Source organism: Drosophila bipectinata, chromosome 2L (assembly GCF_030179905.1).
Source record: "Drosophila bipectinata strain 14024-0381.07 chromosome 2L, DbipHiC1v2, whole genome shotgun sequence".
Classification (NCBI taxonomy): domain Eukaryota; kingdom Metazoa; phylum Arthropoda; class Insecta; order Diptera; family Drosophilidae; genus Drosophila; species Drosophila bipectinata.
This window is the reverse complement of record NC_091736.1, coordinates 17,201,222-17,224,973: the sequence shown is the minus strand read 5'-3', so window position 1 is coordinate 17,224,973 and position 23,752 is coordinate 17,201,222. Positions and strand designations below refer to the sequence as shown.

The window sequence follows — 23,752 nt, the reverse complement described above, 5'->3', positions numbered from 1 at the left end:
ATATAACATTCTGAAGAACTTTTAGAATACAGGTTGGCAGCACGGCTTCACTCAGTTGGCAGCGCGTCCGCCAATTGTAAACAAAAGAAGCTCGGACTTCGTTTTTGAATATTAAATCAATTATGACGGAGACCAATTCAGGTGGAACCGATTTTCACGGGGAAAATCCATCACCGGAGGAAGATTCAACAGGTCAATCAACATCCGAATTAATCGAAAACACTGTGGGGACAAACGTCGTTAATGCGTTCATTGCGGAGGATGAAAACGACTGTATTTCCATAGACAGAGACGACTCTGCGAGTTTGTTCAGCTCCACTACAACAACCACCAGAAGTAAATCCCCAAACACACGAAAATTAAACCGTCTGTGCCGCCGGGTCAAGGCCCCAAAGTTGGTGCAGCCACTATACAAGTACAGGTAAGTTATTTGAAAAAAAAAGAAAAACAAAATTTATGGAGCATATAATCGCATCTTATGCCTTGCAGCTGTCATGTACGGGAGGACCACAATCATCAGATATTTGGGGTGCAGTTTAATCCATTTTTGGAAAGAAGCCAGCCCCAGGTATTTGCAACCGTCGGCAAAGACCGGGTCTCAATCTACGAGTGTACAAGAGACTGTAGCTACGAAAGCGATGAAGACTCCTGTCCAGGCATCCGGCTACTCCAGGTTTATGCGGATCCAGATGTGCGAATAAAATTATCCGGTAGATTACCTATCCTAACGAATTATTTTTACAGACTGACGAAAGTTTCTATACGTGCGCTTGGTCCTACGACGTCGCGACCGGGGACCCGGTACTGGCTGCTGCCGGGTATCGTGGGGTGATACGAATCTTTAATCCTGTCAAGAATCAGTGCTCTAAGAACTACATTGGACACGGACATGCCATCAACGAACTCAAATTCCATCCTATTCGTCCGCAACTACTTCTGTCTGGTAGCAAGGATCATTCGTTGCGACTTTGGAATATTCAGTCGGATGTCTGTGTAGCTGTTTTCGGTGGCGTTGAGGGGCATCGTGACGAGGTGCTTTCCATCGACTTTGATTTGCGGGGAGACCGCATAATGTCTAGCGGAATGGATCATTCATTAAAGCTATGGCGGCTGGACAAGCCGGACATCAAGGAAGCCATTGAACTGAGTTCAGGTTATAGTCCAAATAAGACTACAGGTCCCTTTCCCACGATCAAAGAACACTTTCCGGACTTTTCGACCCGCGATATTCACCGAAACTATGTGGATTGTGTCCAGTGGTTCGGCGACTTTGTCTTCTCAAAGTCTTGTGAAAATTCTATAGTTTGTTGGAAACCGGGCAAGCTTTCCGCTTCATGGCAGGAGATTAAGCCGCAGGAAACGGCGACTACTGTACTGCACCATTTCGACTACAAGATGTGCGAGATCTGGTTTGTGCGCTTCGCATTCAATGCCTGGCAAAAAGTTCTAGCTCTGGGCAACCAGCAGGGAACAACATTTGTGTGGGAACTAGACTGTAACGACCCTAACATGACCAAGTGCAGCCAGCTAGTTCATCCCAAAAGTAACTCTACGATTCGACAGACGTCTTTTTCCAAGGACGGTTCTATTCTAGTCTGTGTATGTGATGACAGCACCGTGTGGCGCTGGGATCGCGTAAATTAGATGTTTAAATTATTTTACCTCTTAATGGTATTTATTTTTCTTATTTTTTGTTAATTTAACAACAAAAGTATTATTTTGTGTGTGTTTATTTATTGTAAGTTTTATAAAATAAATTATTCTATTGGTTCTTAAACAATTTATTTACCAACCAAAGATACAGAATAATTTTATACGATTTTTCAATGGTTATTTTTTAAACATTTTATTTTAAATTTAAGCGCGCTTTTAAAAGGGTCTAAATTATTTTGAACAGCCTGTGGTATTTTTTGAAGTTATTCAAACGGTCATACCATCAGCTGTAAAACATATTTTGTTTATAAAACGGAATTGTGACGAATAATTAAATCAATTTCTGAATAAAATGCTCACGGATAGAGTGTTGGCCACCAAGGAGGCGCTAGTGGTGGCGCTGGGAGACAACTGGGAGCGGTACCGGGCAAACATGAAGAACTGGTTTCGCAGCCGGTGGACAAAGGAAGAGTTCGATGCGGAGTCTCGGAAAATTCTTTCGCCCGACAAGTTGCATCTTCACAATCAGTTTTTGTTGGCCCTGCTCAACAAGATCGATGCCTTTGCTCCCGTCGAACTTACTCCACAAGCCAATGTTCAGGCAAGCAGCAGCGGCTCTGGAGGAAACCGTAGCAAGAGGCGAAAAAGAAGCTCGCGCACCTTCGCCGAGCGTCTTAACTTTGAGATGTGCGAAGTACTGGATTTCGTGGGCGAGGACAACATGCAGGTGATTCGACCGCCGCCAAGCATTGGAGGCGGCGATCAGCAGCAGCCAATGCAGCAGCAATTGCCATCACAGCGTTACTGCGCCCAGGAGCTCTTCCTACCCGATGCCGGCTTCATAATGGGTCGATTCCTGATTGGAGCCTGGGAAATCGGACTCGTTTCCGTGGACGACAACGTGGCTGAGTATGTGGCGATGGCCGTCCAGGTGCTGCTCAAGGACCTACTGTCAGCCATTATCAAAAAGCGCAAACACTACAAAACCAGTGGCGAAGGAAATTTCTATTACGATGTGGGTGCTCCACTGCGGGATCCATCACTGCGAAATACTGTTACCCGACAAAAAGTTGATGACACGCCATTGGAGCTGGACAAAGAGCTCAATACGGCAAATTTTATGCGGAGGCAGAACGATGATGTGGTCTTTCTGTCAGCCTGCGAGGAAATGTATGAAATGCCTTTTTAAAATTAAAAATTTGTTTAATTTGGTGTTTATATATTACAGTGTCCCCAGCGAACGTACAGTGATCACACTCAAAGACTGCCAGCTGGCCTTTAGGGATCGCAACCTGATCGGTTCCCATGCCGTTTATTCAATCAATATGGAACGCCTCAACATGATGATGCACTAGATTATTTTTTAAAATTCTTTATGCTTATTTAATACCAGCTCTAAGTCTTATGTACATTAATCTTATAGATTGTATAACAAAATATTATTTTAACAAAATTCGCGTGGAGGTGGATTGAATGGCAGATGTCCCGGCAAAAACTGTTCTGATTTGAAGGCTTCTATTTCTGCAGCACTCAAATCCTCCATACGGCTGAAGACTGAGGAATGTGCCATGCTTTGCTGCTGCTGTGGTTGCTGTTGCATTTGCATCTGTTGTTGCTGCTGCTGCTGTAGCTGTTGTTGCATTTGCATCTGTTGTTGTTGCTGTGGATGTTGCTGCATCTGCAATTGTTGTTGTTGCTGCTGCTGTTGCATTTGAAGCTGTTGTTGCTGCTGAGTTGGAAATGCAGCGGATGCTTGTGCAAACAACCCACTAGGTGGCTGTTGTGGCTGCTGCTGAACAGCCTGGGCAAATATTCCTTGATTTGAATTCGCTGCTTGTCCAAAGACTCCCGAAGGCTGAGCTTGCTGCTGCTGCTGCTGAAAGCCTCCAAAAGCTTGGCCTGGAGCCTGGTTGAAAAGGTTTCCGCCTTGGAAGGGCTGCGCTGCCGGCTGTTGCTGCGGTGCTCCAAAGGGGTTAGTCGCATTGGCTGCACCTCCTCCGAAAATTCCATTCCCGGTATTGGCACTGGCTGCACCTCCCCCAAAAATTCCGTTCCCGGTATTGCCACCGCCCATGGCGCCTCCGAAGATGCTGTTGGTATTGTTCGCCTGAGCGGTACCAGCACCAAAGATGTTTCCTGAACTTAGAGCAGGCTTGCCGAAAATAGATGCAGCTGGAGTAGTAGCTGGAACAGCTGCAAATGGGTTGTTGGGTTGGGATTGCGAAGAAACATTTGCACCTTCCGGAGTATCATAGATTTTGATCATTGTCTCTAATATTTGGGGAGACATCTGTAGCATGGCTTTCATTTTGTTGGTGGCTTCCACGACTTCCCGGTTGAATTGCTGGTGGAACTGCTCGAAATTGTTGGCCTTTTTTGCCTCGTAGCAAAGGAAACGGACCTCTTCGAAAGATTGGTCCTCGATGAAGTTGGGAAAGTTTGGCTTGTCTTTGAAGGGACCATAGCCGGAAAATGGCCACATTTTACCATTGAGGCCAGACTCCATATCCGACTTAAGGTATTGCCTAAATTAAATCCATTGAAATTGGTTTTTTGCCGGCTCTCTTTATAGTTTTTCTTACTTGACATCGAAGTGCTCGTTGTGGCATTTGGTTCCATAGCGGCAGGAACCCGTTTGGAAAAAGCGGCAGAGACCCATCTTGTTCTCCAGTAGAAGGCGTCCTTTTTTTAATTTTTATAGCAATAGAAAATATATTGGAAATTTTACAAATGTTTCATAGCCAGTGGGTGAACTAAATTTTGAATCAGATGTTTTTAGATCGATAGATCATTCGATTACATTTTATACCGCTTAAAAAATACCAGCTACATGAAGTTGGTATTTTTGGATTTAAAGGGGGGTCTGCAACTACTATTTGACCACACTGGCCGAACGAGTATCTGAACGATCGAGTATCTGTAAGATCGAGTATCTGTAAGGTACAACGGGCAACCGACGCGGATGGAGCTCTGCGCGCGTCCTCCGATCTTTGAGGCAACTGAAATTCTAATTTTTTGCGAAATTAGCTAATGTTTGGTGAGGCATCGGCCTGCCAAGTGGGTGGCTTTGGCGTCGCGAGTGTTTTTTTTTCACCAAAGTCCATAGAAGCCCTGTCATAGATTTCAAATTCCTTAAGTCTTTGGATGGCAAAAAAAAAAATTCGTGCAAAAAAAAGGAATACAAACAGGCATCCCATAAAGGGCAGGCTGGAAAACTTGAGCCAATAAAAGATACACATAACAGATAAAAGATCTCAGTTGTGTAGAGTGCGGAGTTGTAAAACAAACAAATAAAACTGCATAGTGTGAAAAATAATTTGTGCTGTTCAAACAATTAGCCGCAAAACAAACGCCGCTGTTTGCGAACGCGAATGTATCTGGTGGATGCATCTGTGTGCGCAAGTGTGTATCCCTGGAATGCGGCAGTTGCGCACGCGCAAATATTTGTGATTTGATTTGAATGGAGAATGAAATAGGAAAGTGGAGAAACCAAAAAGAGGCGACCAATTTGGAATAGACCCCAGCATTTGAGAGATTTTTGCAAAATGTAAGTTTAGCCATTCGATTTGGCCATTGCATTTTCCATTTTCCGGCCCACGTTGCTGCTCCCTGCCGATGCCAGAGCCCACGTAACTTGGAGTAAAAATACCTGGGCTCAGCCCACTCGAAATTAACTCATTGCATTGCTCCTCGACTGTCCCCCCGTCCACCGAGTGCACCGAAAATTGCTCTATTCTCTTTGAGGCCCTGGAACGCCCACTTTGTCAGCGCTACGCCCACCCTTCCTTGTTTATTCTTCTTTTGTCTCTGGCTGTGCAGCTCTGCTTTGGTTTTCCCGATCCAGCATTTTCCCTACCTCCTCCGCCTTATCTCTCGGACACTACGGCCATAAAAATCCGAGTAAAAATCAATTTTCAAAACAAGCAGGACAAAAACACAAGCCTTTTCAAGAGTTTTGGTTGGGGGGTATCCAGCGACAATAACATCAATTTTGAGGCATTTATATGCGCCAATAAATTCAGGCGGTCGATGGAAAGAGATGGGAAGAAAGAGAGGAAAGGCAACAAATAACAAGCAGAAAGATACACGACAACGCGCAACAATAAGACACAAGATCAAACGAAACGAGCGATGCTGCGGTGTTGCTGCTGCTGGTGCTGCAACTGCAACTGCTGCAGCAACAGGTAAAAGCAGCGACGCCGGGCGCATGCGCAGCATTTCGAAATGTTCAGCAATCGATATGGTCTGCACTTGTATCTGTATCTTTTAAATGTGTGTATCTGTGTGTGAGAGTGAAAGAGCCAGGCAGCGGGCAGAGGAGCAACAGCAACCTGTTACATCGTCCGCTGCAGCGCGCTGCCTGAAATATGTAAAGTCAATTTCGTGTATCGGAAAACTGTAACTAATGCCAAAGCGTCAGCAGCGGTATAATCAACATTTACCCATTAAGTGGAAAGGGTTAGGTTTCAAGAAAATAAACAGGGACTTAGAAAAAAATTTTTGCAAACTGTTGGTAGAAAAATGATATCTAAAAACCAAATCTAAAAATTTTTAAATTCTAGAGTTGATAATTCTAATCATGTTATTAATTTAAAAATATTCTGCATCTTGTATAAGAACATATAAACATTATAACCTCTTTGGGGTTAAGATCGCTGCCAGCGGCCAAGTTCGTTGTCTGCGGCGGAAAACAAAAGACTGCCGCCGCGTCGAGTAAAAAATTTTTGTCAATGAAAGAAAACTTTCTTTTGGGCTTATCCAACCCAGCATCGCTGCCGGCTCTTTCTCCTTTTCAGTCGCACTCTCTCCTTTTCTCTCTTACTCGCCAGTGATTTTGTTTTCTGTGTCGCCTTATTTAATTTTATTTTTTGTTTTATACACATTTTTCGTTGTTTAATTGGGCGGTTTTTAGATTTACGCGCCTGCCGCCATCTGCAATATCAGGTATTTTCGTCGGTTTCTGAGTTTTGGGTATTGGGCCGGTGTTTCGACCTCAGTATCTCCTCCGGCTCTTCATGGTCCATTAAGACAATTTAGGTTGGCTACTTTTTGTTGTTTTTTTTACTGCAGGGTGGGTGGGGGGTTATAGGTAGGGCAGAACCGTGACGGGAGGAGGAGTGGTAACAGAAGGACCGCTCCCCAGCCGCGTGGGAAGATCCGAGATTTTGTTTGTCATCTTTGGGCTGGCAGCTTGATTGCCCCCGAAGCGATCCAATCCGTCCAACAATCGACTGTCCAAGTTGCCGCAACAAGTGTCCCAGTTTATGGCTCGGCTAGAAGCCAGCAGCTACTCGCACTAGAACTAGTTTAAGTTTCCTGTCCCAACAGCAACAGCCATCGCTGGAATCTCCTCCAACTCCAATTCCAGCTCTAGCTGCAACTGCATCTCCTCCGCATAGTCACATACTTGTGCATACAGTTCAGGTAGAAAAAATAGTATCTTTATTTTTTTTTTCAAAATTTCTCAAAAATCTTTTACAGTTTTTAAAGAAATATAATATATATATTGAAATATCTAAAAACTAAAAAATCAAGTTTCAAGTTTAAGGGGTTACGCCACCCTGACCGCGTGGAAACGGGACGGTTTTTCAGGAATTTCTTGTGACTAAACTAGTTGAGATAGGATTTTTCCACTTTTATTTCTATTTAATACAACTAATGAGCTTTATAAATTCTAAAAAAAAATTTGTTTTCAATTCAAAATGGCGGAGATATGAACATCGGCGATCATGGGTTTTTCCGGAGTGCTCCTTGATGGTGGGCATGATTCACGTGTCAATTTTCATCAGAAAAAAATAAACAAAATTTTTTTTTAAAAAGTGATAAATTTGGAACAGAGTGACGTAGCCGTTTTAGAAAAGAAGAAAAATTACGCAAATGAGAGCACTTCAAAACTTGACTCAATGTTTTGGGCAAAAAATTTCGTACTAAAAATTGCATAAAAAAATTTCTATCCATTGGATCAAAAAAATCCTACGTCACTCTGTGGAAAATCTATGTAAGAAGATGTGTTTCAATTTTCAAGTCAATCGGTTGAACAGTTTTTGAGTTATCATGCCCACCGTCTTGAAAAAAGTGGTTTCGAGAAAAACGCAAAAGAAGAAAAAGAAGTGTCTTAGGTGCCCTCCTGCAGTGCCGCCTTGAAATAAACATAACTTCCATAATTATCAAGATATTGTCTTCGGGGACGTCTTAAAATACGCGTAAGAATATAGTCTTTTAAATTAAGTAAAAAAAAAAAAATCGATTTTTTGAAAATTTCAGGGTGGCGTGACCCCTTAAGGAGACTTTTCCTTTAGGCCCAGTTAGGTTGACTCTGCTGCTGCCGTATTTGCGGTTGCCGCACCTTCCTGCCTCAGCCTCATGCCTCCTCCTTTGAACCGCCTGGCATCTAAGCCAACTTACTCCCCTGTTATTAACCGTTTGGCCACATTTTCTCACACAGAGAGCAAAAAATGCTCTGCAGGCCACTTTTGCAATTGGCGCGCCTCTGGAAATGACAAACGGCCATGAGAGCTGGCGGCCCAAAGTCGTGGCTAAGGGGGCGTCACAACTGGAGCTCCACTAAATTACTGAAATCTAAAAATATTCTAAGCATTCTCCGGTAAAATTGATTCAGTATAACTGTATCAGAATTTAAAAGGAGAAAAAAATAGCAAGACTCCGACTCCGCCCGGGATGCATTCTTTTTCGGATGCATGATCGAAATGGGACCGGTTGAGCATTACGTTAACTGATCTGGAATCTAGATCGACATATGATGTTTAAAAAATGATATCAGACGACGCATCTGCCATTACCGATATGATTTTACGTATAAATTATGAATTTCAGTACCTTGTAATTTGGAAAATTTGTGTGGAAAGTGTGGAATTTCGAAATTTTGGCTTGGACGGAGCTTATCTTGGTAATGGCTCGGTTTCTCCAATAATGAGAAAAGAATGTAAATTAGAGCAACTGGCTGGACCTGCCATTAGATCGGTGCTTAAATGGGATACACCTTTTTCCGTCAATTTGCGAAACCCTCCACTTCAAGTTCATTAGCCAAAAGCCTCCTTTACTTTCCATTCGATCTGCTTCTGGCCAAAACTGGCCGACAACGTTCTCCTGTTTGGCCAAAAAGAGCCTCACGTAACTGTAACGGATTTGACCTCCCATCACTTAGCTACCAAAAACCTCCTCCAAAGCACAGTTTTTCCCCCTATATTTTTTTTCTTCTCTTTATTTATTTTATTTTTTTTTGCCTCTGTTGCCGTTGTGGCATTGTGAATGGTTATGGTTATGGAGGAGCCCCCCATTTGGGGCCGGGCCCGGGACGGGGGCACCTATTGTGACTGTTTTGACGGTCGGTTGGCGGCACTACAGTGTGACCTCGACAACAAATTTCTATTGCATGCAATTTGGGGAATATCGCATGCGCAAATGAACATTAACACTTGGCAGACCCTGAAGAGATGTACGTTGTAAAATAAGAAAAATAAACCAAAACTTGTTTGTACAACAAAAAACTGAATGACAAAAAAAAAAAATATTTGCAAAAGATTATATTCCAAGGATACAAACTAGGGAATACTCTAAACAAGTATTCAGTCATGAGGGGACATTTTTTAGCATTTAATTTGTTATTTTGAAGTATTACAAATTCTTCTAAAACGCTTTTTCTGCAAAAGGACGTATTTTTACTAATGAATAGCTCTGATTTTAATAGTTTTTTTGGGCTTTTTTTTATAGCACACATGTATTTAACTGCCCAGAGTTTTTCTTAGAGTATTAAACATCAAAAACGGCAGCCAGGGAGCAAGCCAACGCGAAGAAAAAAGTGCGCTTAGGAATTAGAAAGTACCCGGGCTTCAGGAGAGGCCTTAGCTGATTCCGAAGCTGAAACTGAGGCCAAAGCTATCGCCTGAGCTGAAGCCGAAGCTGGAGGTAAAGCCTAGGCGGCGGGTATGTGAGTATAACTCGATTTGTGACTGTCATAAATGGCGGAAATTGTGGGGCTCGAGACAAAGCGGGCTTGGGGACCGAGGCTTTCTGGCTAGCTTTCTACTGCCGGTCTTCAGCTGTGGCTTTTTTTTCCAGCTCCAACTTCAGCTACAGCTCCGTCTGCGTCTCCGGCTCCAACTCCGCTTTTCTTTCTTGCTTGACTATAATTTGTGCCATCAGCATTTTGTTGTCGTTATCGTTAGCAAAGCGAGTGAGAGACCAGAAGACGCAAAGCCTCAAAGCCTCACTGTCTTCAGAAGACTGGAAGACGACGGGCAATGAAGCGTAAGTTTTGACATTTCTTTCGAGGCCTCTCTCTTTTGGCATGCTCTCCATAATTATCCGAGCGGAGAACGCGGTGTCCTCCGTTGTGGTGCCTTATTTTGGTCCGATTTTCATTATTAATTCCCACCTTGTTGGTCGCCCTCCCTTTATGACTTATTCAATTCTCCGCAAAAAGAATTTTTTATATATAAGTATGAGAACCGCACCAAAAGTGGCAACAACCAGGCGGAGAACCGGCTTCAAGTTCGCCTCGATCTGCGTTTATTATTACACTTAATGTGACTTGATTTATAAACAAGAGCAGCGGCAACACAGCATCCAATGAAGACTGAAGACTGGCCGCCACCACCACCGCCTCCTCCTACCCACTGTAGGAGGTGCTCCAGCTGTTGGGAAGACAACAGACCGTTCGACATGCCTCAGTGACCAAAAGATACACCGTGCAAAATCCGATACGTAATCAATACTGGTTGGAGGTTACGAAAGACCAGTCACTTACTTTGAGAGGGATTTTTAAAGATACTTTTTATTAGGAGATCAGTTTTAATATTATTTATATTTTGGTACATTTCTCCTTGTGTATAGCTCAGATTCGTATTGGGTTACCAATCTCAACATTACCCCCTCCTCTTTGTCACCGCCGCTATACGAACTGTCTTTTAATTAGTCCATACATTTAATGTAAAAAGCTGCAGCGCAATTCCTTCAAGTCTTCCAGTCTTCCAGTTTATAGACTTTCCTTCCCATACTCCTCCGAGTCTCTTTCTCTTTTACACCCATATCCCCTTCCCTTTCCTGTCCGAACGGCCGTGGGTCTTTCACAAATAAATCGTTCAATCCGGATTCCGGATTCCGGAAGTTTGTTGCGCTGGCGAACAAAAGAAGTGCCGCCCCTTTGGCTGCTCTAAGCGGCTTTTGTCTCCAGGAAAGGAAATAGAATTTTTTCCCCCCCTAATACCTCGCCTGGCTTTTCTTCTGCTTTTGGCCAAAGAGATTCGAGATTCTCATAGTAATTTTAATGGTTTCCGCTTTTTATGGCATTGGCCGGGTATTATTATTGGTGGAGAATTAATAGAAATTTAATTGGACCTATGGTGGGCCCATGGAGGGGATATTGGCTATTTGCTCGATCCATTCAGGCACTGAGGCATTTATTGCGCATGCGCGACTTTATTTTGCCCCTGTCGCTAATTGTTGTTGTTTTTTATGGTTTCTTCACGCTTCATACCTTCTATTTTGTTGCCCGTGTGGGAGGGGGAGAGGTTAAAGCGTGCTAATGCTTACATAATGCTTTGTTTTCGGATTTCTTTTATTGTTTTTTTTTGTCCCTCTCTCTCCTGCACGTCTTTTGTACGTGAGGTGGTCTTCGACTTGGCTGGAAGAATTAGGTGTAAAAGATGACAATTCGGGGCATCATAAATTATTCTTTTCGTTTCCATAAACCCATATAGACCAGGGTCAAAAATAAGGCCTATTGAAGGTAGAACAAGAAGATGGTCTTTGATAAGTTCCTGATAAAAATAAATCACTTTTTTTGAAATATTTGGGCTAAATAGGGATCATTTGATCTAATTTGGGTTAGGAGTTCTGGGAAAGTTACAAAAAGATCATAGAAAATATTTCTCATTTTCGGATACAAATATTTTAAAAATTAATTTCTTTATAAATCCGATTATAAAAAGTCTGAAAATACACCCACACTTACCATGTAATCTACAAGTATCACACCATATAAGCCACGTGCTCGCCACTCTTTTAAAATTTAGATCACCCGCCCACATTTATTCAAATATTTTCGAAAAGTGTGAATTGTGAGCAAATAGACATTTTCTAATAAAGTCACAAACAAAACCGAAAATCGAAAGTAGCCGGTCGGGTTTGGAAAAGAATTTCGGCGGCAGTTCAAAATTAATGAAATGCCTGCCAGTAATAACAAAAGAATAGAAATGATGTAGAAATCGAACATTAGCATACATGAATTTATTTTCTTTATTAAGTTTTTGTATTTTTTTTTTTTTTTGGAGATGTGTAGAGAGGCATGATGAAACAAAAATTGTAGGCCCCAGCCGAGAAGTGGAGAAAATGTTTAGCTTGGCCTGATGAGGAATGTTTTCTAAGACCGCCCTCAGCCAGATGATAATTAAATATTTGTACATATGGTAGAACTTTACTGGGTTACGGGGCCAGCACAAAAAAATATATACTCGTATTTTTTTAAGAAAAAGCCAGGGCAGGAGGGCAGCCGAAGACGCTTCTAAGCCCAGCTTGATCTTGGGTTTTTGTGCTTTTTGCTTTTGGCCAGAATTGTGTTTACAAGTCGCTCCACTCACTCGCTGCTGGCCGTAAGATTAATGTTTTTCTGTACGCGAGAGACTCTTAAAAATTTGCATATTTCAACAATTTGTTGGCTTGTTCTTTTGTGGCTGTTAATGGGGATGTTGTAACTGTTTTTTAGATCCTCCCTCCATTCTTTCGAGGGCGTGGTAATGAGTTCTTGCCAAAAAGATTCTCGTTCTGCGATAAATTCGAAAGTCACCGAAACCACCGAACCATTTTTTGTATCATTTGTTGGATAGTTTTGGGCACCCCACCCCTGGATCCGAGCCGAGTCTGTTAATTTACATGCATAAATAATTTGCACAAAAGTGTTTGCTGGTTTTGTGGCTGTTCGCTGGGGGTTTTGCGGCATGAAATGGCCAAGTTTATAGCTATCGACGGGCGGTCGAAGACTGGGAGACTGCGAGACTGGTAGACTGGGGGATCTGGAGACTCGTCTACCCGACTGTCGTAAAAATCAAATATGCGACGTAGACTTGACGCAAATGATACCCATAAACCATAACAACGGAAAGCTGAGAAATGGAAGTTGTATTCAGCCGATTTGAGGGATTGGCAGAGCTATAGTTTCTCGCATTGTATTTGCTTCGGGGAGTGTCACGGAAATCGATTCAGGTCTCAAGTCCAGCTTTAGATAACGAAACCTACATGGATTTTGGGTTCATAAAGTAATCTACATATTAATTTAGTTCTCCCCGATGATGTTGTTGGGTTCTTTTGCAGCTCCACACATAATTAAGCAGATTAGAGGCTATTAGACCCCCGGAGATCGGTCTTCCAGCGAGTGTAGAAAGCGAGCCAAATTCTATCGACTCGTGGAAGTTTATAAAAGAAGTCTCACGTGTCTGCCAGCTACTAATTTAATTAAATTATTTTCAGACATGTTCTTGGATAGCTTACATTATTCTACGACTAAAGTAATTCCCACAGTTACTGCTCCAGTTTGAGGGAAAAAGCCATTTCATTTGTAATGAACTTAACCCCTCTGTGCCCCAAAACCTTCCACTTAAATTCTCACCACCAGCTTGACTTATCGCTTAACCTTCACTCACTTATAATTCCTCTTCTCCGTGTAGCTTAGGCCTTTTATTTTTTATGGTTGGCTTTTGCATTGTTTTGGAGTTTTTGGTTAGCTGGTTGCCTACTGTGCTACACATGGGCCTTTGGTTTTATGGCCAAAACATAAAGAGCCAAAGATGTGGGTGGCCTCGATGCCAGATTGAAAATTATACTCGAATCAGCTTTGATTTTGGTCTATAATCATGGTATATGCATTTCAAGAATATCACTTTACAGTCATAGCTTGGGTTCCTTTCCCAGAATACTCAACACGAAGAATCTCAGATCAGAGTGTCACGTGCAACATAATCGCCTTTTGATGGTTACAAATCTTCTCCAGCCCAGCTCTCCCCAGCCGTTGATAAATTGAACTTGGGGCTCCGAGGTGAGTCTTTTCAGTGTGCGGATCCTTTGTCTGGGGCCTCCATTCATTTCGTTCATTCATGAAAATTTTCGCTCTTCCGCCAAAGTGTGAGTTGAGTGTTTCTTTTTCTTCCATTTTTTAAAGTTTAAGCCATCTGTCTGACTTAAATTCAACGTCGACGGAGGCAGAGACAGCCACGGCGACGCTTGTCGTTTGTCATTTGATCTGGGGAGTGAAGGCGTTTGGATATTTATTCGGTTTTCTCCGGTTTTTGTCGAGTAGCGTTTGAAAAACGATATATGGAAGTGGAAATGGCGGATACGCTGTTTTATTTTTCGTATTATTCCACCTTATACCACGCGTTTTTTGGTGCGTGCAATGCAAATCCAATCCAATCCAATCCAAATGCAATGGAGCATGAAGCCTCGATCGGGGACGACTTTCGGATCTCTTATATTTCTCTATTGACTGTGTGGGTGTTCTCTATTTATTGCCTTGTTTTAAACTATGAGATATAGAAGGTATACATATAACCCAAAAGATTGAAGTAAATTGAAAGATTTTATATTCATTTTTATGGTACACTCTGTGATAAATTGGGGAATAGATATGGGAGGGATACATATGGCTCACAGCAATATCTATATCATTCTCAGTTAACATCCAATTCTTATGCGGGGATACCTTTAACAATTTTTAAGGTTTAAATTTAGAAGAAAGAAATATGAAAATTTTTTAACTTTTTTTAATTTATGAACAAAATTTTGAAATTTTGATTTTACCTTTTTTCTGATGGGATTTTTTGTAAAATTCTTGTTTTCCATCTATGGCCCAACCATACCAGTATCTTTGCCAATTTTTATCCGATTCTTGCGCAAAATCTCCCAAACAATCCCAATAGTTTATATATATTTCAATATAATTCTCAGTCCCAAACGCAGTACCTCTGATTGTTATTGGTTTTGACCAAGAGTTAAATAAATAATGATAGAGTATATTGGCATTTTGGTTAGAGATTTAAGGGGTTATATACAGTTGTGATATATGAAAAAATCGATTTTTTTTTTATTGCATATTCTTTAAGTATATTCTATTGGGAATACTCTCACAAAAATTCATAACGATCGGAGCATTGGAACAGAAGCTGTAGCTATTTATACCGCACTATCTGCATATAAAACTTGAACAAACTTGAAACTTTAAACGCGATTATCTCAGAATCTTTTTTTTGGGAAATTGCTTTTGCGGTGGACACGATTACTAAAAAACTACTAATCCGATCAACACCAAATTTTGACCACTTATTTATTATGATATTAGCTAGTCCGTGAACGAGGGATTTTCAATTTTTTTGAAAACTCCTTTTTTAAAGCACAAAAAACGAAAATCTTATACGTTGAAAAAGTACATTTTTTGTTAAAAACGTCGCCATTTTTTTTTTAATCAAAATTTTTAAAAATCCCTCGTTCACGGACTAGACAATACAATATACTAACTAAACTTTTTTGAATTTTGGATTTCTGATGAACCGTTTTCGAGAAATCATGTCCACCGCAAGACACCATCGAAAAAAGACGATCCGGGAATTCGGCTATAACATTTTTGTTATGTAATATTTTTTTTATGAAAAAATTTAATTAGGTACCCAGAAACATGTACTAAACAACGTCGGTAAAACATTTTTCATAAATATTTTCTATGGTGTCAAAAACAAATCGATAAAAATCCATATTTTTGCGCGGTACAACTGCATATAACCCCTTAAGTGAACTCAGTCTTGCCTCATCTGAAAAGTAAACCTAATTTGCGTACAGCCCACTTCCTTTATTTGTTTTCTTTTATTTTTATAACGCTGTTGATTCGCCACCTCTGCAGCTCTATCCTATTTCACATTCGATTCAGTACGACCCGTACAAAATTTGGAGGCATCGTCGCCGTTTGCCTTTTCATTACGGACCTCATTGTCTGGGCGCGCGGTCAGTTTTGGATTGTTGTTAAGTAAGTGTACTTAACCCACATGACTTGCGGTTTTCTCATTTCTCACTGCTCACTTGCCACTGCTGCGTGCCGTTGCTGTGGGTTAAGACTCGGTCGAGACTCCGTTTTCTGACTTTAGCTGTCATCGGGTCCAAAAAAGCTGTCATTGCCTGGGATCTGGTATCTGGTGTCTCCGGTGCGCGGTACCACGGTGCGTATGTGTGATGTCAGTGTGCGTGCGCAAAGAGATTTCTTAACCTTGAGTGACTTTGAGAGCTTTTTTGTTTTTGTACCAGCCATCTAGCCATCCAGCAATCCAGCCATCCATATTTATTTATTTTTTCCCTTTTGGCTTTTGGCTTTACATTTATTAACCAATTTTTTGTTCGCCGATTGTATTTTTGGGTTTTATTAAATTACTGTTTGCACGTGTGCGTGTCTGCGTACTTGACTCTACGCTCATTTCCTTAATTAAACACTTGTTTCACGGTCCGTTGGGCAATCTCATAAGGCGAATAAGCAAAAAATAATAAAATATGCCGACATCGAAAAGGTATTATAAAATAATGGTATCTGCTGGCAGAAAATAAATGGCAGAGATTAGCAAAAAATCAAGTTGATGGGGCTCATTTGCAGAAATAATGATCATGCAGCAAAAAGTGGTCAAAAATTAAAGATTATGTAAAAATGATCGATGGCAACCACTTATCAAGATTACTAAAATGTTGCCAAGTCATTTAAAAAATTGTATATTTTATTGAAATACTAGATGGGGTGTACCTTTTGCATTATTTTGCACAAGTCAGTAGAAAACTTCCCTTTCCGTTCTTCATGTTGCGTGTAACTTTCAGTTGAACCTTCTGGTTTCAGACTTCAGGTTTTCCATTACCTTGGATATCTGACTGCTACCATCTATAACAAATAAATTCATGGCTGGACCCATTAAAAACTTATTATGGTTTTTTGTTTGCCACTCCAGTTTTATTGTCCATTGTCGAGTTAGGACCTGGTCTTGAGATTCCCAGACAGACAGAGGAAAGCCACCCACTAAGCATGGGAAAAGTAATTTTCATAATTTTGCAGTCCAACACCTTTGCCGCCTTCTGTTCGAAAAACAGAAGCTAGCCCTCGGGGGGGAAATCTGTCTCAGCTCGTTATTAGCCAAGATTTACATCCATAGGTCTTCCCGACTTCCCTGGGTTCTCGGCTGTGAGCTGTGAGCTGCGGAACCCCATATTAAAATGCCACTAATTATGGCAATTTGTTATATGCGAAACCGAACTGAGGCCAACGCCTATGATCCCAAGTGGTTTTTTAGCCTTTTAAAGACACACACAATGGCAACCATTAGCCAGATCAAGAGTTTATTAGCGAAAGGAGGAGAGAGGCAGGGTCTTGGGGGGCGGCACCACTCACGCATAGGTTGTTAAAAAAAAAACGAATATTAAAATTATAAATATAAAAGAATAAATACTCCGGGCTAAGTGCGTCGAATACATTCATCGCCGAAGGCCAAACAAGCTCTTACACACATATTGAAATAAATGTTTATTTATTTTTTTATATTATTTTTTATTTCTCCGCTCCTTTCCTTTTATTTTTCGTTTATTCCACTTCAAGTTGAGTTGGAACCAGGTGATGATTTGCTATTTGCTGGCCAGGAGACTCTCGCGAAGGGTTCAGAGCTGGCAGGGAGGTTGGAAAAGGTTAAGTCGCAGTATGTTATGTGTACATGTGCTACAAATTGAAGGCTTTTTTATGGGTGTACTCTTACGAGCTCATAGGCCCAGACAGTTGGTCATAAATTTTCAGATTATGGATCTTTGCAGGCTTTTTAATTAGCCACAAGGTTTAATCTTTGAATAAAAGGTGATATGTATTTATTAACCATATCGTTTATGGCTTATATCATATACTATAAATTCTACACAATAAAATCTTAATGAAAGAAAAAGAGCATTCCAAGTGCTGTCTTCCAATTTCGAGTCCAATATCATTCCATTATTTTTATTTGCTGCCCGCGAAGCTTTTCATTTGCTGTTCCCCTTGTTTTCTCAGGGTCCAATCGAAAAATACAAAAAAATATAAAAAGGGAGATTCACTCGCTGGGGTGACGAGGAGGCGGGCACTGGGGTATGGGGCAGTTGAGGGTTAAGTATTGGCATTTCCGACTGGGAGACCCGCCGAGACTCGTCTTCATTGAAATCGAGCTGAGACTCAAACTGAGCCCCAGTCTCGAGCCCAGTTCCAACTTGCACACGGCATGGCAATCAAAGCCAGCAAATCTACACCAAAAACGAGAATAGCAGCAGCAACCCAGCAACACAACAACTCGGCAACAGCAACAATGAGAGCAATATTTGTGCTCATTAAGCGTAACTGACACACGAAGTTTTTTGGAGGGTTTCTTCATTTCGCAAGTCCCCAAAAACTACGCCAACGGGACAGAGTCTCTTTTTTTTGTGTTGTTTCTGGCAGAGGCTGTGACTCAAGATTTCGCCCTCCAGTCTTCATTCTTCCTTCGTGTCTTCGGCGGCTTCTGTAGCTGTTATTGTTGCATTGCCGGTGCATTGCATTGTTTTCATACACTTTCAAAGGGTATTTGAGAATCTATCTGTAAAATATCCTGAAACTTTTTTTAAAATTTACTATAAGCTTTTAGCAGGTTCATCTTCATAAGAAGAATTTTTTTAAATTTTTGCAATAACCCTTAATGGCAGCGTATTTTGCATTATCCTCTGCCAACTTTGGCCTTCCCTTCGACCATTTTTTGTTCGTTTTTGCATTTTCGCTTCGCTTTTGGCCAATTTGAACGGGCCCCCCAAACGGGCAGAGGGCGATTGCTATTATTTTGAGGTAATTCGATGATTTACAACTGTTGCCGTGTTTTGTAAGTTTTCTTTTTGTAAGAGCCACAGAATGCCACAGATCCCACTCGCTGTCCAGCAGATCTTTATGTGAGTGTGGCAGTATCTCCTGCCCAGTGTGAGTTCAACAATGAAGGGCCCAACCTTAGCCACATTCTTTTGTTATTTTCGCAAATTTTTTCTTTTATTGTTTGTTTGCCCCTTTTTTTTTGTGTTGTTGTAATTTTTGTATCCCCCAAAGATCTGAATGAGCCTGATGGTTTGGTGGAAGTGGTTGGCTTTGTCTCTGGCCTGCTGCGTGTAAATTCTTTCGCGGGAAGCTTACATTTCACACCTGTTGTCATTTTTCTCCCCCAGATATTTATATTCAGGAGGAAATTGGCGGGATCTGAGCTGGCTGGCAAGTTGACAGCCTAAGTAGCTCAAAAGGGGGAGAGACCCCTAGGATCCTGTAACTGACATGCAGATGTTTCTTGCTAAGAATTTAAATTAAATTGATTAGCTTGAATTACCTTAAACTTAAGCTTCAAGGATATATAGGATAAAAACCTCCTAAAGTTTTCACACAATTGATGAATATCTGAGAGGGAGAAACCACTTTCCCAGATGGTTCTGATGCAACCCACTCATTACAAGCAATCAGAGTAAAACACCAACTCAAAATAACCACAATCATGTCAGGCTCTGAACTCTGCAACATTTCAATTTAGCCGCCCTCCGGAGGGCGACTGTCTGCATCCATCAATGCATGAACAATTTCACTTTCGAGATACAAATGTGGCGATATGGGATTCAGTGCATCGGGCTTGGCTTTCGGTTTCCAAACCAGAAGCGGAAGCCATCGTTTAAGCCATCGCATATGGAGTCGTCATCTGGTGATTAGACGCTTCAGCGCCAATCCAAACCACAAAGACCCGGCCATACACGGAAAATAAATATGAAGTAGGCATTTCTAAGTAATGAAAATATTAATAATACCAGGTCCCCAGGTAGGATAAAAAATTTTCCACTGTGGCACGGCGACATTTTGGCGACGCTTCGGTGCATTTTGTTGAGCGACTCCGTGGCAGATTGGCGTATGTGCCTCGTGTGGCATGTCAGGGCTTCAGTGGTGCGATAAATGCTCATTTCACTTTCTATCAGCGTCTCGCGGCAGTCTAATGGAGGTTTAATTATGCTACGCTGGCGGCGTGCCCTCGCCTGTCGCATAAATTACACCCAGCAATGCCTTGATTTATTGTTTGTTTATATAGCTATGTATTTTTTTATGGTTGGGCCTGTTTTTCCATTTTGTATTTTTGCTAATGCCTTGCCCATTTTTTACATGCTATCTTGCAGTGACTTGACATTATGGCGGTGAGGTCGTAGGCACCGCGAAATTAAGGCAACTGCTCGGTGTTCGGAGGGGGATGACAAAGAAAAACCGAAACCACACAAGGCAAACAAGGAACCGACTCAAAAATGTCCGGCAATCAACAGCAGCAACTACAACTACAACTACAGCAGAAGTCATTAACTAACACAGCAACATCAGCAACAGCAACAGCAGCAACTACAAACGGAGCAACAGGCACTTTAAACAATAATTTGATAAAAATAAACAGTGTTGACAAAATAATAGGCAAAGCCCAAACAGCGACGCAGGCAATTAACAAACATCAGCAGCAGCAGCAGCAACACCAACAGCAACATCAGCGACGCTCCTTGCTGCCAGCAACCTCAGCGGCAGCAACATCGACGCACCAGCAACACTCAACGCAACAACAAAGCGGAACGTCAGCAGCGCTGTCGCCAGGCGGCCAAAAGCAGCAGCAGCAGCAATCACACCAATTGCAGACTGTGGCCACAATACATCAGCAACACTCAACCCAGCAGCAACAGCAGCAGCAGCATCATCATCAGACATTGACTTCTCGGTTGCCTATTCAACAGCAATCTAGCAAGGAATTGCCCAATCTTTCTGCCCAGCAGCAACACCAGCCTGGCAACCAGCAGCAGCAACCGATACAGCGTCGCAGCTTCTACCAGTTGCAACAGCAACATCAGCAACACCAACAACAGCAGCAACATCAGCAGCAATCTCTGCGCAGTCCACAGCTCAAGGTACCGGCACCAGCCCACTCTATACCGCCGAGATACCAGCCACCCCCTCAGCCAAGCAACGGGATTCTCAAGCCGCACTTGCCACTTAAATATCCGCCGGATATCCCCCAGCTATCGAGCATTTACATACCCGATTCGATCAAACAGCAACAGCAGCAACACTCGCGTTACCTGCCACACCAGTCGACGGGGAAGGGCGGAGCGGCACAGGATATGCTGAAGTTTGTGCGGAAGCCCGATCAGGAGCACCCATCGCCCAATGCCTCGGTCACGTCCAGCGGCACGGGAATTCCCACGGCCAATGGCGGAGGTCGTTTGACGGCCGAGCAGAACCGCCAGCTCCAGTCGCTGGTGAACGAGCTGCGGGCCCTGAAGGAACAGAACCAGCGTCTGCTGGACGACAACCAAGAGCTGAGGGACCTCTGCTGTTTTTTGGATGACGACCGGCAGAAGGGGCGCAAGCTGGCCCGGGAGTGGCAAAGATTCGGTCGCTACACCGCCAGCGTCATGCGCCAGGAAGTGGCTGCCTACCAGGTGGGTCTCCAAAGCAATTCATAATTTCCATTCCTAATAATAAAATTATTGCTTTTTGTAGAACAAACTACGTCAACTGGATGATAAGCAGCAGGAGCTAATCACCGACAACCTGGAGCTGAAGGAGCTCTGCCTCTACTTGGATGAGGAGCGTGCTCATGTGGCGGCCAACGCGCTGTGCGCCGGATGCGGAGCAGCCACTCGAAACGCCCTGAGAGACGATGGCGACGGTTCCAGCTCCAGCACCAATGCCGATGAGACCATCACTGCGCTGAGAAACTACGCCGAACAGCGCCAGCTTCCACAGGTAAGCAGAAAATGCCTTCTTTCCAAGGATTAGAATCTAATTAGCATCGTTCTTTTCTCGCCAGGATCTACGTCATGCCCACTCGCTGAACGATCAGACGCTTCAGTATGTGCGATCGCTGGAACGGCGCATCCAGCAGCTGGAGGAGGAGCGAACCACACCCACGGGACATCAGCAGCAGACGACGACCACGCCGCAGCCAAGGACCACCCCCACGCCCACGCCCACATCCGCATCAGCCGTGGCAGCAGCAGTAGCAGCCGCAGCAGCCGCGGCAGCAGCCACCAAATCAGCGCCCTCGCCCCACCTCGCCAACCAACAGCAACAACAACCAACGGCACAGCAGCAACAGGACATTGTGGCCGCAGCAGCGGCGGCTGCTGCTGCGATCCAATTGCCGGAACCGATAGCTGGTCGCCCCGAGGCCGTGGTCCGTGCTCTCCAGGTTCTGGAGGTGCGGGAGCAGCTCGAGCGCGATCGACTGGGCAACCTGGCCGGGAGCGCCATCGACCAGATGGACGACGGCGAGAAGGCGCTGGTGCGGGAGATGTGCAACGTTGTGTGGCGCAAGCTGGAGGGCAGTCCACACGGCCCCCCGGCCCTGGAGCCACTCTAAGCCGACCCAGCAACCGAAAGACACCCTTAAGGGCTAACCCTAGACTCTATGTTTAATGCTAACTTATGCCGTAATATTTAACCCTAAACATTGTACAAAGTTCAAACCACAACCTAAGCTAAGCCACCACAAAAGCGAAAGAATACTCAAAAGATATATTGGAATTTATCCACCAACTGATCTGATATTAACCATGTATATTAACTATAAACATAGCTTACTAAATGTCTGTAAATTGTATTAAAAACTATATATTTTTGGCTTTAGTTTCCGATATTTGAGTTCGGCATCCAAATTGAGTTTTAACTGGTTTTAAAGCTCAAAGATTTGGATGCGAATCGATCGATTTCTCTGTTCGATGACTTTACAAAATCAAATAATCAATGGCATTGTTGCTTATTTTCGATTTTGGACAATATTTGATTGGATCACTCTATTTAATTAGTTTGTAACACAGCTGACCAGTTGGTGGAGAATGCTCATAATTATTTTTGTACTTATTGAAATCTTTGACTGTTATTTTTGATTGCCAAGAGACAGGAGGTGTATTCTATCTTTGACGAAAAATTTGCTAACTCAAAATATAATGCAACAAATATTTCCAAACTCACATAGTGTTTTTAATTAATTTTTTTTTTTTGTGTGGAGTGCTGAGTCACGGTTACAATGGTTCTACCAAATATCTTCATCTCATTAACTTGGCCTGTAATGCGAGCATCTAATCGCATTACATGGCTTTTCCTTAGCGCTTTCTACGCTTTGCTGGACTTTACTTGATGAAATACATGGTACAATATGTATGTATATAGGTAGCTTCTTCTTTTTGGAATACAAATTAAGTTACCCCAGAGGTGCTTAACCTGATTTTTGTTGGCCAATTGGTCTGTATCACGTTCATTCTGAAAAACAGCCGCTTCCAGGACAGGATGATGCAGCAACAAATGCTAAGAAATGCACCCAAAACAGATACCCTTTCAGAGGGTATAATCATTTTTTAGATATCGCCTTTTAAAAATAATCGAAGATGGCAATATCGAACTTTAAAATTTCTATATGGATGATCAAATCTCATAGAAAAACACCTTTAAAGAATTGGTGAACATTAAATATAGTACAAAATTAAAAAAAATTCCCATTTTAAATAAAAACCAGTTCAGTTATATGTGAGCTATAGGATATAGTCGACAGACCCTTACGAAATTTGGTAGGTCGGATCATATGGCCCACAGTGATGGCTATATCTTCCCTAACTCTCAACCGATTCTCAAGCCTTAGAGTAAAGTTTAAGAGTACCTTAAACGATTTCTGGATCGATTTTCTACCATTCTGCATCAAAATCCCGAGACAAAATATTTTTTAGATTTTTTGTCCATTTTTCATAATCCCAATAGGGTATTTCCCAATATGGCCCACAGTGATGGCTATATCTTTCCCAATTCTAACCAATAAACCAATGAACACCTATGGACAAAAACCTATGGATTACTAGATATAGTTATATATTTTATTGAAATTCCAATCTCTTTGTGGTCTCTTATTTGTGTGCTCTTAATACTTGACACACATTCTGTCCCCCATGTTAAAAGCCGTCTAAATGGAACATTACACCGCCGAAAATAGCAAATAATCAGAGATTAGAGGAGAGAAACGACGACCAGGTAGCGGGC

The 23,752-nt window shown here is 42.4% G+C and overlaps 4 protein-coding genes across 4 annotated transcripts; 3 read left to right on the top strand and 1 right to left on the bottom strand.

Moving 5' to 3' along the window:
- Window positions 1-44: 44 nt before the first annotated feature.
- Window positions 45-1,717, top strand: escl (embryonic ectoderm development protein escl). The gene is made up of 3 exons (XM_017251545.3): window positions 45-421; window positions 490-691; window positions 745-1,717. The coding sequence occupies exons 1-3, from the start codon at window positions 123-125 to the stop codon at window positions 1,642-1,644; spliced, it is 1,401 nt and encodes a 466-aa protein (XP_017107034.2). The 5' UTR covers window positions 45-122; the 3' UTR covers window positions 1,645-1,717.
- A 216-nt stretch (window positions 1,718-1,933) lies between these two features.
- On the top strand, window positions 1,934-3,033 carry Ada1-2 (transcriptional Adaptor 1-2). Its single transcript, XM_017251879.3, has 2 exons — window positions 1,934-2,823; window positions 2,882-3,033. Exons 1-2 carry the CDS (start codon window positions 2,006-2,008, stop codon window positions 3,006-3,008), a joined length of 945 nt encoding a protein of 314 aa, XP_017107368.2. The 5' UTR covers window positions 1,934-2,005; the 3' UTR covers window positions 3,009-3,033.
- LOC108132444 (ras-interacting protein RIP3-like) lies at window positions 3,010-4,430 on the bottom strand. The gene is made up of 2 exons (XM_017251878.3): window positions 4,236-4,430; window positions 3,010-4,178 (listed from the first exon to the last, which is right to left on the bottom strand). The coding sequence occupies exons 1-2, from the start codon at window positions 4,310-4,312 to the stop codon at window positions 3,098-3,100; spliced, it is 1,158 nt and encodes a 385-aa protein (XP_017107367.2). The 5' UTR covers window positions 4,313-4,430; the 3' UTR covers window positions 3,010-3,097.
- Window positions 4,431-4,559: 129 nt separating this feature from the next.
- On the top strand, window positions 4,560-22,322 carry Ccdc85 (coiled-coil domain-containing protein 85). Its single transcript, XM_017251856.3, has 4 exons — window positions 4,560-5,200; window positions 19,864-21,162; window positions 21,224-21,469; window positions 21,534-22,322. The coding sequence occupies exons 2-4, from the start codon at window positions 19,987-19,989 to the stop codon at window positions 22,083-22,085; spliced, it is 1,974 nt and encodes a 657-aa protein (XP_017107345.2). The 5' UTR covers window positions 4,560-5,200; window positions 19,864-19,986; the 3' UTR covers window positions 22,086-22,322.
- Window positions 22,323-23,752: the final 1,430 nt, after the last annotated feature.